At 37.2% G+C, this 16,666-nt stretch overlaps 1 protein-coding gene across 2 annotated transcripts in view; it reads right to left on the bottom strand.

Annotated features, from left to right (window-relative positions):
- Nucleotides 1–16,666, bottom strand: part of LOC150099399 (ADP-ribosylation factor-like protein 3) — a 114,992-nt gene that overhangs the window by 31,341 nt on the left and 66,985 nt on the right. For both annotated transcript variants that reach the window (XM_090403816.1, XM_090403817.1), the window contains exon 4: nt 10,429–10,479. In XM_090403816.1, coding sequence (XP_090259942.1) covers nt 10,429–10,479 — 51 coding nt within the window. The remainder of the gene's footprint in view (nt 1–10,428; nt 10,480–16,666) is intronic.

The following is a 16,666-nucleotide window of genomic DNA, read 5'->3' as shown; positions in this document are numbered from 1 at the left end:
TTACAATACTATCAACAAGATTTACTCAAAATAACCACCATTAGCATCGATCACAGCTTCAATTCTGCTTTGGAACCTCGAACAAGCTGATGCTACAGTCTCCCTGGGAAGGGCCGCAAAAACTGTTTTAATTTTATCCATTAACTGGGCTTTTGTATTACTGGAAGTGCGATTGGTGTCTTTTTCAACTGCGCCCCATACAAAATAATCCATGGGGTTAAGGTCTGGGGAGTTTGGAGGCCAAACATTTGGACTGGTGAAGTCGTAGAAATTTTCAGACAACCATTTTTGACTTTTCCCAGAGGTGTGGCAAGGGGCCGAATCCTGCTGCCATACATACGGCCTACCATTGGCTACCCTTGTTATCCAGGGCTTGACTACAGTTAGCAACTCCACGAACAAAGCCCGAATTCCAATGCCAGGGTTCTTCAACACCTGTTCCTGCAGATTTGCGAGGAATTCTGCTGTACGAACGCAATCAGATCGTCTGCTAGGGATCTTTCTTCTTGCTACATCCTCGTAGTCACCATTGCAAGTCTCTAGTTCATGCCTGATTGTTTTTACTGTATTCAGGGAGCATTGGGCAGCAGTCGTAATATCCTTATTTTGATGGCGGGCACGAATCATCATGATACAAGTTATTCTCTTCCATGATTCAGGTGGGTTCCAGCTATCCATCCTTTCTGACATCTTGTATATGAATGAAGAAGGGTCCAAACTTTTAAATGAAGAGAAGTGTGTGTTAATACATGTAACTTACGGAAAAATATAATTAATTATAAATATGTCAAATTTATCCCGAACACCCTGTATATACGAAAAACGACAATTATGATTATATTTCTTAAAAAATATAGGTGTTTTTGTAAACCATTGGTCCCAATTAACTAATATTTTGTATGTTTGTATGCAAAATTATACCTGAGTTATGCGAATTCGACTTACACGCTTTTCGTTGGTTCCACCTACCGCGTAAATTCGGGGTATGACTGTAGCTGGAATGGGTGATATATATCTTTGATATTCTAACATCAAACACTTCCAGTATGTTTATATAATGATATAAAAATATAACATTTTTTTTTTTTTTTAATATATATCAGCCCCCACACTCAAGAAGTATAATCATAATTGTAGTTTTTCGTACATAAAAAAAAAGAAAGTTATTTCAATGTCAATGGTTTCATAAAATGTAATAGATTCGTCCGACTGCATAATGTCTTTTTCTTGTCACGCAAAATTTCTTCATAGCAAGCTAATGATTTTTTTATTCCTTACCTCATGGCTACAATTCGTTCCTCGTTAGAATCAATGTTCTCCAAAATCTGTAAACCTTTCTTTTATGATTGTTCTTACTATGGATTTCTGTAGATCAAACTTCTTTGCTAGCTCACAAATTTTCATTCTGCCTTCAAAATCCTTAATAATGTTGAGTTTTATTTCCAAAGTCAATGTTTTTCTTTTCTTGCTAGCTGTAGAAGAATTGGACTTGCTTCCTTTGGTCGACATTATTATTTTTTATGTGATAAAATTTTCATCAAGAACATAACATCAAACAATCGCAAGGTTTGTAGACTACAAAAATCGTGTATGAATGGGGAACACATGAAACATGTCAGTGCTTGTTCACAGCATGTGCAACACTGATGAATGTGGCCGGCGGCGGAAACATACAACTAGTGGTGAGGCGTGAAGCGGGTCGGGAATACGTACATACGTGAAGCCGCATAACTTCGGATTTGCGTAAGTCGGGGTACGACTGTATTTATTTCACTTGTGAGAACAAGTTTCTGGCATTTTGTGCTGGAGATAACAAATAACATCAGACTTGACGTCGCCAACATCCTCGCCTCCAAAAAGTAATTTATCATCCAGCCAATGCATGCTCTCATGAAATACGGAAAGAAAAAGTATTGTCATCACCAGAGTAGGTAAGGGTAATGCCACAGTCATTCTTAATGCCATGGAATACAATCGAAATATGGAGATTATCCTCCGAGATTGCTCTACCTACATCCCACTAGACCACGACCCCCACAAAAACACAAGTTAAAAAATGAAAAAACTTACTTAAAAAAAGTATCTTCCAGGCCTCCAGACATTACTAAAAAACTCAAACCTTTCTGTCTGTTCCCATACCCCTAAATATATGGCTTACCAAACATCCACAAACCCAATTCTCCACCAAGACCTATAGTAGATGCCACTAATGCACCTTGCTACAAACTGTCAAAACAGCTGGCCAACTCTCTGACCCCCCCCCCCCCTCCCCCCACTGGACTTTCCACATCCTATATAAAAAAACTCCACCCATTTTAAAACCCTCATAGAAAATCTAACCTTAAATAACGCAGACATATTGGCAAGCTTTGATATCCCATGGCGAGGAATCGGCACGGGTCCCCCCCCCCCCCCTCCTTTTGCCAATTTTTATATTGAAGATTTTGAAAAATGAACCATAGACTCAGCCCCTCTCAAACCTTCTATCTGGCTAAGATATGTAGATGATGTCTAACTGATAAGCTTAGGCGTTGATGGTTATTCATGACTTTTTTTTTTTTACGGTATTAACAACACCACAAACACTTTTATCCACAAGGATGTTTTATTAACGCTAATATTTCGCCGATTTTCAACTCAGCATCATCAGAGCACAACACACATGTAAACGCAACAGTGAGCGAGTGAAACAATATAATTGCAAAAGACAAAAGATCTTTTGTCTTTTGCAATTATATTGTTTCACTCACTCACTGTTGCGTTTACATGTGTGTTGTGCTCTGATGATGCTGAGTTGAAAATCGGCGAAATATTAGCGTTAATAAAACATCCTTGTGGATAAAAGTGTTTGTGGTGTTGTTAATACCGTAAAAAATAAGTCATGAATGTAGATGATGTGTTCTCTATTTGGCCTCATGGCCCAGACACGTTAGACTCCTTCCTCAGTCATCTCAACAGCCTACATCCAAGAATCCAGTTTACTATGGAAAAGGAAAAAAAAACAATTGTTTACCCTTCCTAGACACCTTAGTTACACGCCTGCCTAATGGTACACTTGCCTTCATTGTATACAGAAAACCCACACACAGACACAGGCAGATACATTCACAAACTCTTCCACCACCACCCCGCTCAACAATATGGCATTATTAAAACTTTAACCAAGAGAGTCCACAATCTTTGTTCCAGTGGAACTGCCCTTACAACTGAGCTTGACCACATACACAACACTTTCCTCTCCAATGGCTACAGCCATTAGAGAGGAAAAAATAATAAGTTCCTCCTCTATTCCCCAGTCTTCTCTTCAGAAAGAGTTTAGAAATGCCATCACCATACCCCACATCCATGGCACATCGGAAAAAATAGCCAAGATTTTAAAAAAGTACGACCTACACACAGCATTTAAGCCCCACCGCAAACTTGCTACCCTTATCCGTTCTACAAAAGATCAGCTCCCTCCTCTCTCAGTGCCTGAAGTTTATAAAGTACCCTGTTCCTGTAGGCTGGTGTACTTTGGACAGACAGGCAGATTAGCAACCATCCGCCTGGAGAAACACAAGTCATAATTTGCAACCACGACTATGGTCAGTCAGGCCTGGCTGACCATGTCTTGGATACAACCCACAGGATCTCATGGGAAAAAAACCACCATGCTCCACCACAGCAAATTCAGAAAAGAGAGGCTATTTTTAGAATCAGCAGCAGCTCTCAGAAATCAACCAAATCTTAATAAATACGGTTGCATTAAGTTTCCTAAGATTCGGGAAACACTTATCATCAGAGATCCCACCTTACATTCCAGGCCACCTACCGCCATTAGAGAGTGCTTCACCTAGATAGATAGGACTTTAGAGTCAACCACATGGTTGGGCTTAGTATTGTGTGGTATTTGTGTAGATGTTACATTAGTTTTTTTTGTAATCCATGAAGATGTCTCAGTGATTGAGACGAAATATAGGAAGTATTAAATTCTGTTTTAATCCTTTCTGGGTGCTGTATACATTCCATTAAGCCTTCAACATGATGTCCTCACAGCACTTAAGCTTCTACACATGAATTAATAAACACATTTATTTAGCTAATAAATTACTATGCCAATATTTTGCTTTGGTCACCAAGATTTCTCCATGGGTACAAAAAAAATACAACAAAGCATGTGCATGCAGACACGATAGCAGGAAAGCAAACAGAGTATGAAAAGGCAGGATCCCATAGTCCTAACTGGCAATTCATGAGTGTGCAAACTCACTGATGTCTCAAAATAACAAGTCTTCCATATTTTTGGTAAAATGAGGTACCCAAGTTTGTTTAGATTTGGTGAATGTTGTAATGCTGTAGCAGATTCTAGAAATAATTTTTGCTGTAGCAGATTCTAGAAATAATTTTTCCAATTTATATCCGTTTCTGTATAAAAGGGAGCTTTTTCTCCATTGGATCTGATGATGATTCATATTCATGGCATAATCTGCTATTCCAGGACGACTGTAATGCAGGTAATGGACATAGTTCATGTTTCTCCAGACAAATATTGACAGTTCCTTCTGTTTATACAAAATAGTAAATTTTGTAGGGTCATGGGATGCTGAAGACCAGGATAGTATAGATGGAGAGGTTCTGTTGGTGCGTAGATAAGGGCAGCAAATTTTAGGTATAACTTGAAAGCAGTTTGTATGTTGTACTTTTTAAAATTAGTGAGATTTTTTTATAGTCTGATTTGGGGGGGGGGGGGAAGCAGAATGTTCTGTTGATTTCATGAAGAGGAAAGCCTTTGGCTAAAAAAGTGTCATGGATGTGATTGATTTCTGTGAGTAGACAAGTGTGGTCCAAGCAACCCCTACCACACTGGAAGATGCATACATCACCTGTCACAGTTCTGGAAGGGGTGGTGATGTGACAGGTGATGCATGCATCTTCCAGTGTGGTAAGGTTTTCTGTACGCAGAAGAGGATCTGTTGGATAGTCAGGTGACCAAAATGTCAACAAAGGGAAGACAACTATTGTTTTCCCTTTTCAATGATGAAATGGATCTTCTGGTGTACATTGAGGCATGCAAATAACATTTGAAATGCATTCCTGTCATGTAGCCAAATGAAGATTACGCTGTCCATGAGCATAGACATATTGGGGGTCTGAGAGGGGCTTAGGGCCGTATTTTCAAAATGTTTCATGAAAGATTGGTGCATGTGTGTGTGTGGGGAGTGGGGCATAGCTGTGTCTTCAATCTTGTAAATTTTTGCTTGTTTTTCCTTTACCACATAAAATATCCTCAGTTCATGGTAAAAGTGAATAAGGCTGTTTTGCCAGAATTTATTCTGAGGTTTCTTTTAAGAGTACATCAGTGAATAGGGAGACTATGTCAAAACAGCAGGAACCTGGAAACATCAATGGAGAACTTATAGAACAATTAAAATGCTTCAGTTGTTTAGGTGCAATTTCTTGTGAAAATGGAAAATTAAATTTTGAAGCACATATAAAGAACAAGTGGCAAGGAGCCAGATGAATACAGAATTTATATGGAATAGAAAAAATTAGCCAAAACACTAACCCAGCAGTGTACATGACAGTGATCAAACCAATTTCAACTTACTTATTTGAGAGGTCAGCTAGAAGTAAGAGTTGGTCAAAGACTAAAGACCACAGATATGAGAGTTCTGAGAAAAAATAATAATAAAATAAAATAAATAATAAAAAGAGAGTGAATAGATGGCATCAATGGCAGAATCATATTAAAAATGAAAATATTAGAAAGGAACTCGATACTGTTAGCATTTGATAATGTGAGCTAAGCTAATCAAAGGCGGTAGAGTCACTTAACAGTTGTTCATTGGTAGGAAAAAACTCTGAGAATAATCACCACCTAGGCTGATGCAATCTAAGGTAATTTGTAAGGAATTTCCTAACATCACACTTATATTCCAAAACTTGTATAAAAAATTAAATCAAATCATCTCTCACTTATATAAAAAACAACTCACTGCATGTTTGTTCTGATATTTTCAGAAGAATCTTTAAATAGATAATTCTTCTGCTCTAGATTATAATCCCTAATTATGCTCAAAATCTGCATTAAAAAAGTAATAGTAGATATTCTAATCATTATTTTAACTATAGGATGGATCTCTCTCTCTCTCTTTTCCAATATCTGTACAAGCTGTCATACCAGTATGTGATCTATCTGAACAGCATTGGAAACCTAATTACATCCCATTCCCCCCCCCCCATCCCACATACTCCCTAAAAGGGCAAATAAATGTTAGACATCAAACTATCATCCTTGCTTTTACTTAAGGGCTCTCAAAAGGTCCAACAATTAATATAATTACCAATAAAAATTCTTCAATAGCAGATCTCCTAGCCAAACTTTACTTATCTTTGGGCACTAGCCATTGAAAGGCGAGGAGTATCAGCACTTATGAAGTTTCATGTCTTAATTGAATCTGCTTTCTATCTTTTGAAACTGGATCACTGTTTTCTCTCTGATTGAAAAGATTGAAAGATTGCACTCCAAATTCCCCCACCAAATCTTCATTATCAAATTCCTGCCATGTACCCTCAAGGGGTGTACAGGATATGATAGTACTACATGAAAAACTTACATCATTACTAACTTCCTATCTACAATTTTCCTCCAGATCAGTCTGTTACTTGTCAAGACTCCAATATTATCAGATCTTATATTTCTGTCATCTAAGGCACTTTGTACCATATCAATCCACCTATATCTTGGTCTTCCTCTGGGTCGTTTTCCTGCCAACCTGGCAGAGAACACTTATTTTGCTAATCTTTCCTCACCCGTTCTGTTTAGGTGACCATACCACCTGAGATTAGCTCTGCTAACGCATTCCTGGATGCTAACAATGTCAAGTTCTTTCCTAATATCCTTGTTTTTAATATGATATTGCCATTGATGCCATCTGTTCACACCTCTAATCTTTCTCAGGATTCTCAAAACTTCAAGATAACCAATGTCTTAAATTGATCTTCAGTGTAAGTGATCATAACTACACAAGTGGTTGTGAACTTCATTGCTCCAAACGAGTCTTGAGTTATTTCTTAAAAGAAACTATCACTTCACTTTTCCTTATCTCAGAAATAAAGGAAAGTGAGGTGAGATTTCCAGTCAAGATCAGATTTCTCTTCTTGGGGACTTATTCTTCTAATCCTTCCTGGAACAATTAGTCCATTTTATAACATTATCTACCCAGGTTGCCCGAGGTGTTTTTCTTACCAGAAAGTTAAGTCCTAGCCACTGGAGCTTTCTGACATATTTTAATGATGATATTTTCTCAAGTTTTGGCAATGGAGTGAATTTTCCTTCTAACTTCCATCATTTGTTGTGTGCAATGTATGGTATCTTCCAGTTTCCTGTAGAACTTCACCTCAAAGGCCAATAGTCTTTTCTCATCTTCTTTCAGTAATGTCCAAGAGATGTCAATAAGAAAGTCTTGTAGCTAGATGTGTTTTACTGTCCTTCCAAAGTGGCTGTAACCTCTGAAGGGCAATAGTTGCTTTAGCAATGTGCGCTTTAATATCATTCTTTCTTTTAAGGTTACACGGTGATCAGCATTCATATTTGTTAAATTAGGGACACAAAACACACGTGTTGAAATCAATGTAGGTTGTCCGATTTAAAACAACAGTGGCGTTCCCTTTATCGGCTTTAGTGATAACTAATCCTTCCTGGAACAATTAGTCCATTTTATAACATTATCTACCCAGGTTGCTCGAGGTGTTTTTTTTTTTTACCAGAAAGTCAAGTCCTAGCCACTGGAGCTTTCTGACATATTTTAATGATGATATTTTCTCAAGTTTTGGCAATGGAGTGAATTTTCCTTCTAACCTCCATCATTTGTTGTGTGCAGTGTATGGTATCTTCCAGTTTCCTGTAGAACTTCACCTCAAAGGCCAATAGTCTTTTCTCATCTTCTTTCAGTAATGTCCAAGAGATGTCAATGAGAATATCATGTTTGGACTGCCCATCTCTATATTGTACGCTTCCCAAGTAGGCAAATCTTTCTACTTCTCCCAGTTTTTCATCATTAACTGAAATTTTCATAGGCTTATTGCCTGAAGACATCTTTAATCCATAATCACTATGTGCTTTAGAAACTCTGTTTGTAACTGATGTTCATTCTCTGCTATTAAGTCAATGTCATCAACAAATCTGAGATTGATTTTTTTGCACCAACTGTAATCCCAATACCACTGTTTTCCAAGGCTAAGCTTATTATATATTCCAAATATAGGTTAAAAAGCATTGGCAAAAGTATGCAGCCTTGATGCACATCTTTCCTTTCAGAAAGGCTTGCTATGGTTGGCATTGATTTCTATTAGCATTTCAGAGGAACAGTACAGAGTTTTAATTAGGCATACTACTTTATTATCTATTCCATACTGGTTCAGTATTCTCCAAAATGCCTCATGCCATAATGAATCAAAGGCCTTCTGTACATCTATAAAATTGTGAACTTATTATAATACATATCATCAAAAAAAAATATACTGAACATAACAAAATACTGTCACAATTTTATAGATATATAGAAGGCCTTCGATTCAGTATGGCATGAGGCATTTTGTGTTTTTATGGAATCCTGCTTCTCTCTAAAGTATACTTTCTATTTTCCCCTTCTCAATCCTAGAGAGTAAGATTTTTAGAAAAATTTTGCTTGGATGGCTGTTAGTTCTATAACTACTACGTTTCTATTCCCATTTTTAAGAATAAGAATCAGAAGAGAGGTGTACCATTCTTTAGGTCATGATTCATTGTTCCACACTTCTTGAAAAATTTTGAGCAGGACATCAGTACTCTCCCTGCTTTCAGTAGTTCTGAAGTTATTCCATCTACCTGGAAATGTTCCCATCTTCAAAGAATTAACTGCTGCTTCTACTTCTCTTAAAATAGGGAAGTCTCCTTCATCCAATGTCATTTGTATTATGTTTTCGAGATTTTAATTATTAAGGCTATTGTCTTTTGAGAAAAGGTTAGCTGAGTAATCATGGCAATGATGCAAGATTTCATCCTTTCCAGTCAAAAGTATGCCATTGTCATCCTGAAGTGACCAATTAGTATTAGTGAAAGGCTATGTTAAATCTACTTATCATTTGGAAAGCACTTCTACAGTTGTTTCTTCGTAGTTCTTCTTAAATCTTTCCACATTCATTCAGAATCCAGTTGGTTTTAGCTGTTTTAATTTTATTTCTTATTATTTTGTTTAGTTCTTCATATTTCCCCCTCCTATCGTTATCCTTGTGTACTGGATTTTAAGGTTCTTCTTGATCATACAGTTGTCAACTGTGTTCTGTAATGCAGTGTTTGATTATTCTGCAAGCTTTTCCTATTATGGTGTTAGCTACTTCTAAAATTGCTTTGGAAAATAGTTTGTATTATTTTCAATACATCTGAATTCTTCAAGAAAGGTAATTCATTCAAGGAATTAGTAATGTGATATAAGGTGATTCCAACTACTTCCCCAACACTATATCTTTTTCTGTTTCACACTAACACAAACAGGGTGAGCAACAAAAACCTATATTCTGATAGTTTCTTCCTGATGCTTCATATATAAGCATAATCATTGGACATTTCCTCACTGAATTGGCCACCATTATTCCTCCAGATTTTTTTTTTTTTGTCACAGATAAGTACAGGTAATTAATTTTTTAATAAAAAAATTAATTACAGCATATAAAAAATCTACAGAAAGTATTTAAACAAAGTGTGTTTTTCTTGGCATGTATTGACTGACCTCTCTGAGACAGCACGACTGCATTCCAATCACATGGTTTGAAATGGTTGCATTAAAAGTTTAAATTTTTAAATTTCATAATTTTTGCTTTTACATACACCCGTTGAGGGTATATGTCAGGAATTTGATGATGATGATATATGTATATTTAGATGCATATAACAAAAATGCATTTAATAATTTAAAAAACAAATTGTTTCACATGTTTGTAATTTATGATCATGCAAATATTAAAATATATATACTTTACAATTATCCCTGTTTGAATGAAATATTATAACTTGTCCCAAATTACCTTTGCCAGAAAGGGGATTTACTAAAAGTTTAAAGGGAATATGCAAGTACTAAAAGTTTGGGAAACACTGCTAAGCATATAAAACATGAGTAGCTGGTGATCAACATTGTTCAATTTCAAACTAATTTCTCCTCCTCTTTCATTCCCTATCTCTGTTCTTTGAAACAGCCTTCCTGAATGCAGTCTCCAGCTGTTCAAGAAGCACATCAACAAATTCCTTCTTTCTTCTTAACCATCTTGTGCACTTAGCTGTACTGATGCGCTATAAGATTTTCAGGCTCCCATATACAGAGCTGATTTAAAATAAATAAAATCAGGAATATTTGAAAATTATAATAAAAGATACTTTAATGAATAAATTTTCTGGTCAAAATCAGAACTTACCACTCCTGTTTCCTCAAATCTCTTCCTGTCTGCACTATCAATTACATATATCTAAAATTTTAAAAATGTATTTCATTAATAAAAAAAATTGCAGCATAAAAGTTACAATTAATGTTCTTTAATAAAAGCATAATACAGATTGGGGGGGGGGGGGGGTTGAGACATAAACCCAACACTCATGCATATCATAATAAAATAAAAACTGATACAACTTATTCTAGGTTAAGATATGACCAACTTTTACTACACTTGACTCAGAGGGACCAGATAAATAGTCTGATATAGTAAAAGATTTGCTATGGTGTATTTCCTTTATCATAGCATTGATGGTATGGGAGACTTTGGTCAGAACTTGGTTTTGTTACAGTCAGTTATGATTGCAATGATTTTTGCATACATCTGTATGCTACACTACATAATGTTAAAAAAACAATACTATTTTTTTTAAACAAAAGATTTTTCAGATTACAATGAAAAAAGTAAAGACTAGTTACACATTATTTGGCTGTTAAAAGAAAGCTTAAAGTAATCTACATAATTCAGCCCATATTGCCTGTTTAAACCTTTAATTAAACAATATCTACATTTACATGATCTGCCATCGTCGAGTTAATACCTATATGGTATTAACTCAATGCTTAAACTGAAAAAAAAAAAAAAAAAAAAAAAAAAAAAAAAAAAAAAAAAAAAAAAAGAGAGGAAGAGGAGATAATTTATTACTAACACAAGTTGATGTTTCACTAGATTTCAAACCCTAGCACAAAAGCACCTATCATAGAACACAAACATTACAACCAAATAACTGTAAATACCTAGTCTAGCCATAAATACTGTTACAACTTCAACAGCATATAAACCTTTCCATCAGTAAATCATTTACGAATTTCAGAATATACAAACTATATGTATAACGGGCATATTATTATTATTTCGGGCAACCCCAAGGAGTCGACAGACTCATTGAGGGAGGCCCTAACACCATGTCAAGAACAACTATTCGACATTCACACAGTATCTATCATACCTCGCCTTGGACTCATTCATGGTCATAGCACCCACAACAGACTCTGGTGGCTTATTCCACTCATTCACCACTCTCCAAGTAAAAAACCTAGCTCTAACACCCCTGCTAGCCACATTCTTGCCCAGTTTCCATGTATGGCCCTAGTCCTCCCACCACCAGTCCTATTCTCAAAAATATCTTCTGGATTAATCTTATAGAAACCCTTCAGTATGATTTTTTAACGATACTTGTAACATAATGATAAGAAATATATATACGTTTGCACAAGAATAATGTTTAATTTGCGAAATATTTCGGTCTGAATATTACAGACCATCTTCAGTGGCTACATAGGAATAGTTTTTTTTTTTTAAAACTATTCCTATGTAGCCAAAATAGTGCTATTTTCCTTCGTAAAGTTTAATCAGGATAACACATTATTATTTTTTTTTTTGTAAATTTCCTATATTAGTCTAATGTTATTTAAGATTATTATATGAATTTCTGAATTAATATCTTTAATTATGACTTTAAAAATGTTTACTCTCCTAATACTTAGCGATATGACATCACGCAGCTTGTTCTATGTGTGAATGATCAATTGTTCGTATTCCACTTTTTTTTTCCCCTTAAACTATTCCTATGTAGCCACTGAAGATGGTCTGTAATATTCAGACCAAAATATTTGGCAAATTAAACATTATTCTTGTGCAAACGTGTATATATTTCTAACCCTTCAGTAATTTGAATGTCTCAATCATATCACCCCTTTTCCGCCTATCAACCAATTATTGCAACCCACAAATCTTCAACCTGTTCTCATAAGGTTCATTACACAGACCTGCTATCATCTTGGTCACGCGCCTCTGGATCCTCTCCACCTCCTCCACATCAAGAAGAAACCCTGGCACCCATATCTGGGCACAGTAGTCTAGTGGGGTCTTATCAAGGCTCGATACAGAGGAACAATAACTTGTTTGTCTCTGCTTGTTTAAGTATTTTTCAGAAGCCAAGTGATTTGATGAGCTGATTTAGCCACTTTTGCAATGTGCCCCCCTAAACTTCAACTCCCTATCCACCAACACTCCCAAATCCCTTGCCTCATCAATCTCCTGGAGTACGGTTCCACCAATGTGATATACTGCTGCTAATCTTTTCACCCCAAAATGCATAACCTTACACTTTGTCACATTAACTCGACATCCATTTTCCTTAGCCCAGGCCTCCAAACTATCGAAATCATCTTGCAAAATTTTGACATCCTGTGCACTCACAATTGCTCTACCCAACTTTGCATCATCAGCAAACAAGTGAATATTTCCTCTCAGATCCTTTCCTATATCGTTAATGAACAAATTGAAAAGTAGTGGTCCAAGAACAGACCCCTGCGGCACACCAACACCAATAGTCACACGCCATCTTTTGGACTAAACTCCTGAATAAACCACTCTCTGGTATATCTCCATCAATCACCCTCCTATCCAGCTCACCAACCCTATATCCATCCCCATCTGCTCCAGTTTACTGATAGAGTCCCATGTGGTATCCTGTCAAAGGCCTTGACCAGGTCCAGTAGAATCACTGTAAACCCATTACCCTTATCCAGTTCAAACGTGAGCAAGTTACAGAGGCATGATCTACCCTTCACAAAACCATGTTGTCCCCCATACAGTATCCCATTTTCATCTATCCAATCCTGATTTCTTCTCTTGACTAATTTCTCCAAGTCCTTGACAACGATTCCTGATATGCTAATCGGTCGGTAATTTACAACAACAGTCTTGGAACCTCCTTTATGCAGTGGAACTATTTTCTCCTCTTTCCACCCCCTTGGGACTAACCCAGATCCGAGACTCCAATTAAACAAAATGGTCAAGGGTCCTGACAATTCTTTAGCCGCTTCACGTATGACATGAGTTGGTATACCATCCAATCCCACATATGTATTGACATTGAGGTTTTGCAATAGACTACTCACTGCCACTTCATTCGCCACAATTCCCGTATAATCTATTGGTTAATTCATTTCTGCAATGTCACCACCTGGATGATATATTCTTGCAAAGTACTCGCTCGAAATTCAACTATATCAACTGATTCAGTAACCTCCCTATCATCGGCATTCTTTAAAATCATTCTGCCATATACATTTTTTCTTTTACTTGCAACATATCGAAAAAACTGTTTGGGATTCTCTTTAGCGTGCATGGCCAATGTTCTTTCATAATCCTTTTTTGCTTTTCTTACCACACTCGTTACCCTTCTGGCCTGTGCTTTATACCGTTCATGTGCCTGCTGGTCACTTTTCTCCTTAAATTCCGTCCATAGTCGTTTCTTTTTTTTACAGCTCAAGCTTAATGGTGTTATTAATCCATTTAACTCCTACTTGATTTATTATTCGGACTCTAGGTATACAGTCAGCCATTGCTTCATGCAAACACTTCTTAACTGCCTCCCATGCACTATCAATTTCTAGCCCTTGCAGTTGTACATGCCATGGCACTGAACTAATCAAACTCCTAAGCTTGTCATACTTACCAGCCCAATAATTCCACATGTACCCTGTCTTAATTGTAAATTCCACACCTTTAGCCACCTCCCAAATCAAGACCCTATGATCACTCTCACCAATTGGTGGCAATGTGGTCATATTCGTTACAGCCAAATCCTCAGATGCAATTACTAGGTCAAGCACTCTCTGACCCCTAGTATTTTCCATTACATGCTGTCGCAGATAGTTATCCCTTAATAACCGCATAAAATCCAATTCCTTCCTTCCATGTGTCCTCTCCTCCTTCCAATCAATGTTACTCTAGTTGAAATCTCCCATAATTACCCTCCTTCCACTCATTTCTTCTATTTGCTTATGCATACTATCTCCACCATCTATTCCATCACCTGGTCTATAGCAGCACCCAACTGTATATTTTGTTCTGCTAGTTTCAATCTCACACCAAATAGCCTCAAATGTGCCCTTTTCTCTACCCTGCAGTTCCACTTCTATTCTCCTTGGCTGTAGCTCATCAGCTATCATCGATAACACTCCTCTCCCATTTTATTCTCCCTGTCACTCCTGAACACACCATACTCCTCACATTCAATCCCACTAACTGTGTCATCTTCTGTCAGCCATGTTTCAGTAATGCCAATAACCTGTGGTCTGGAAGTGCCAACCAAGGCCAAAAATTCTTCCTTCTTGTTCCTAATACTTCTGGCATTAGTATACATGAATTGCAAAAGCCAAAATGTCCCATCCCTATTTTGATGCCGTATACTAACTATCCCATTTTGGGCATATTACACGCATTACACACATTTGACAGTTGAGTGCCACCCTAAAGTCTGCATATAGCAGCACTCAATGTTCGAAATGTCCTCTTTTGCCTTCATGCACTCCTGAGGTCTGTGAGGCCACATATCAATGGCATCATACACAACATCCAACAGAAATGCTGCCTGCTTGTTCCAAATCCACCTTTAGACTGGTGATACCAGGGTGTCGTTTCTTGCATGCTACTCTCTCAAGCTCTGAGCACAATTTGAAGTCCAATGGATTCAGATCAGGACTTCCAGATGGCCAATCAGATAGTGATATGTAGTCTGACACATTTGTCTCTAACCACTATTGTGTGGTCCTCACCTTGCGTGCAGGGGCTGAGTCATGCTGGAAGGTCAACTGCCTACTGTGAAAAATGGTGTTGTTCAGGGGCTGTACCACAGGTTCCAGCAAGTGATACACATATCGCTTTGTGATATGTATATCACTGAGGGTGAGAGCCTATCGTCACTCTACTGGATACTTTTATTGCATTCACAATTTATACTGCAGAGGGTGATAAAATCAAAAGGTACTTCTCCGGCAGTATGAACAACGATATGTATTGTAAATGAAATGTGCTGAAAGCCGCAAGTGATACACATATCGCCAAGTTGCAATTCTAGTAGAAATGCAACTTGGATACCCGTGATATGTCACCTCTACCAAACCATCATCGATGTGGGGGTGATGACCTCTCTGAATCCTGGGTGCATTAGCAGCATATAACCAGATTGTTTCGGCAGTTGAATGACTATTCGATGGTGAAAATCTTCTCATCTGTAAAGAAAATATTTCTGTGTCTGTTGTTCATACTGCCGGAGAAGTAGGTTTGATTTTATCACCCTCTGCAGCATAGGAAGTGTCCAGTAGAATGACGATAGGCTCTCACCCTCAGGTGCATGCCTTCACAGCCCTGACAAGCTATTGCATTCTAATGCAGTATGGTTGACCTGTTCTTTGATAGTCAAATATGTCTTCTCTATTGTTATAACAGTAAATAGTCTGATACAAAAACATCCTACTGATTCCGAGTGTTTTCAGTGTGTTGAAAATAACAAATAACAGGTGACTGCATTCCAACCTTGTGAAGTGCTATTACAACTACACGGTTCTCATAATGTCCCCCAACTGCATGTTAACCAGGACAGCTAAACAACTCTTTCTGTACTGATAAACATGTAAATGTTGGCTGTGCACAGTGCCACTTACGGAATCGGGCTTGCACAATTCTTTGAGCAGCATGGGAGCATGTGGAAGTTGTAACAGCATTTATGGCAAGACTGTGTAGTAATTGATAAAAGAGTATTAACATCCTAGTATAGCATCATCTAAGAATGAATATATAAGTAGCCTATATCCATTGAAATTAAGATGGTCTGAATTGCCCCAACTTTTGAGTAAATTAATGCAGCCACATCTGTTGAGATTAGAGGACTGATTCAAGGCTGATGCTAACCATATAAATAGTTTCTTAGCCATATCTTTTATGTAGTACTATTGTGTTCTTTGATCTAATCTATGTTCTTCAAGACAGATATTAATAGTTCTTGTCTGTCCAAAATCCTGTCGCCCCTTTCCTGGAGGTATTTTATTTGGGCAGGATATCATTCAGGAATGATATCCTGCCCAAATGCAACCATCATTCCTCCTTTTTCTTCTATGCATGTAAAAACATTAATGCACTTAAGGAATAACTAGCCTACCCATTAGTATAGTCTTAATACTCCCAAATTTGGGGTAAATAAAGCAGCTATATTTGTTGAGATTAGAGGACTGCTTCACCACTGATGATAACTACAAAAGTTTCCCTTTGATGTAGAATTTATGTAATACTATTGTTTTCTTCCTAGTTTTAATTGAACCTGTGACGCTGTAACTGAGTCTGAAACATGCTACACACAATATACAAAAAATCA

The sequence above is a fragment of the Typopeltis vanoorti genome, chromosome 14 (assembly GCF_054136105.1).
Source record: "Typopeltis vanoorti isolate ZY-2024b chromosome 14, IOZ_Tvanoo_1.0, whole genome shotgun sequence".
Classification (NCBI taxonomy): Eukaryota; Metazoa; Arthropoda; class Arachnida; order Uropygi; family Thelyphonidae; genus Typopeltis; species Typopeltis vanoorti.
The sequence above is the reverse complement of the archived record's forward strand: the minus strand, read 5'-3'. Positions and strand labels throughout refer to the sequence as shown.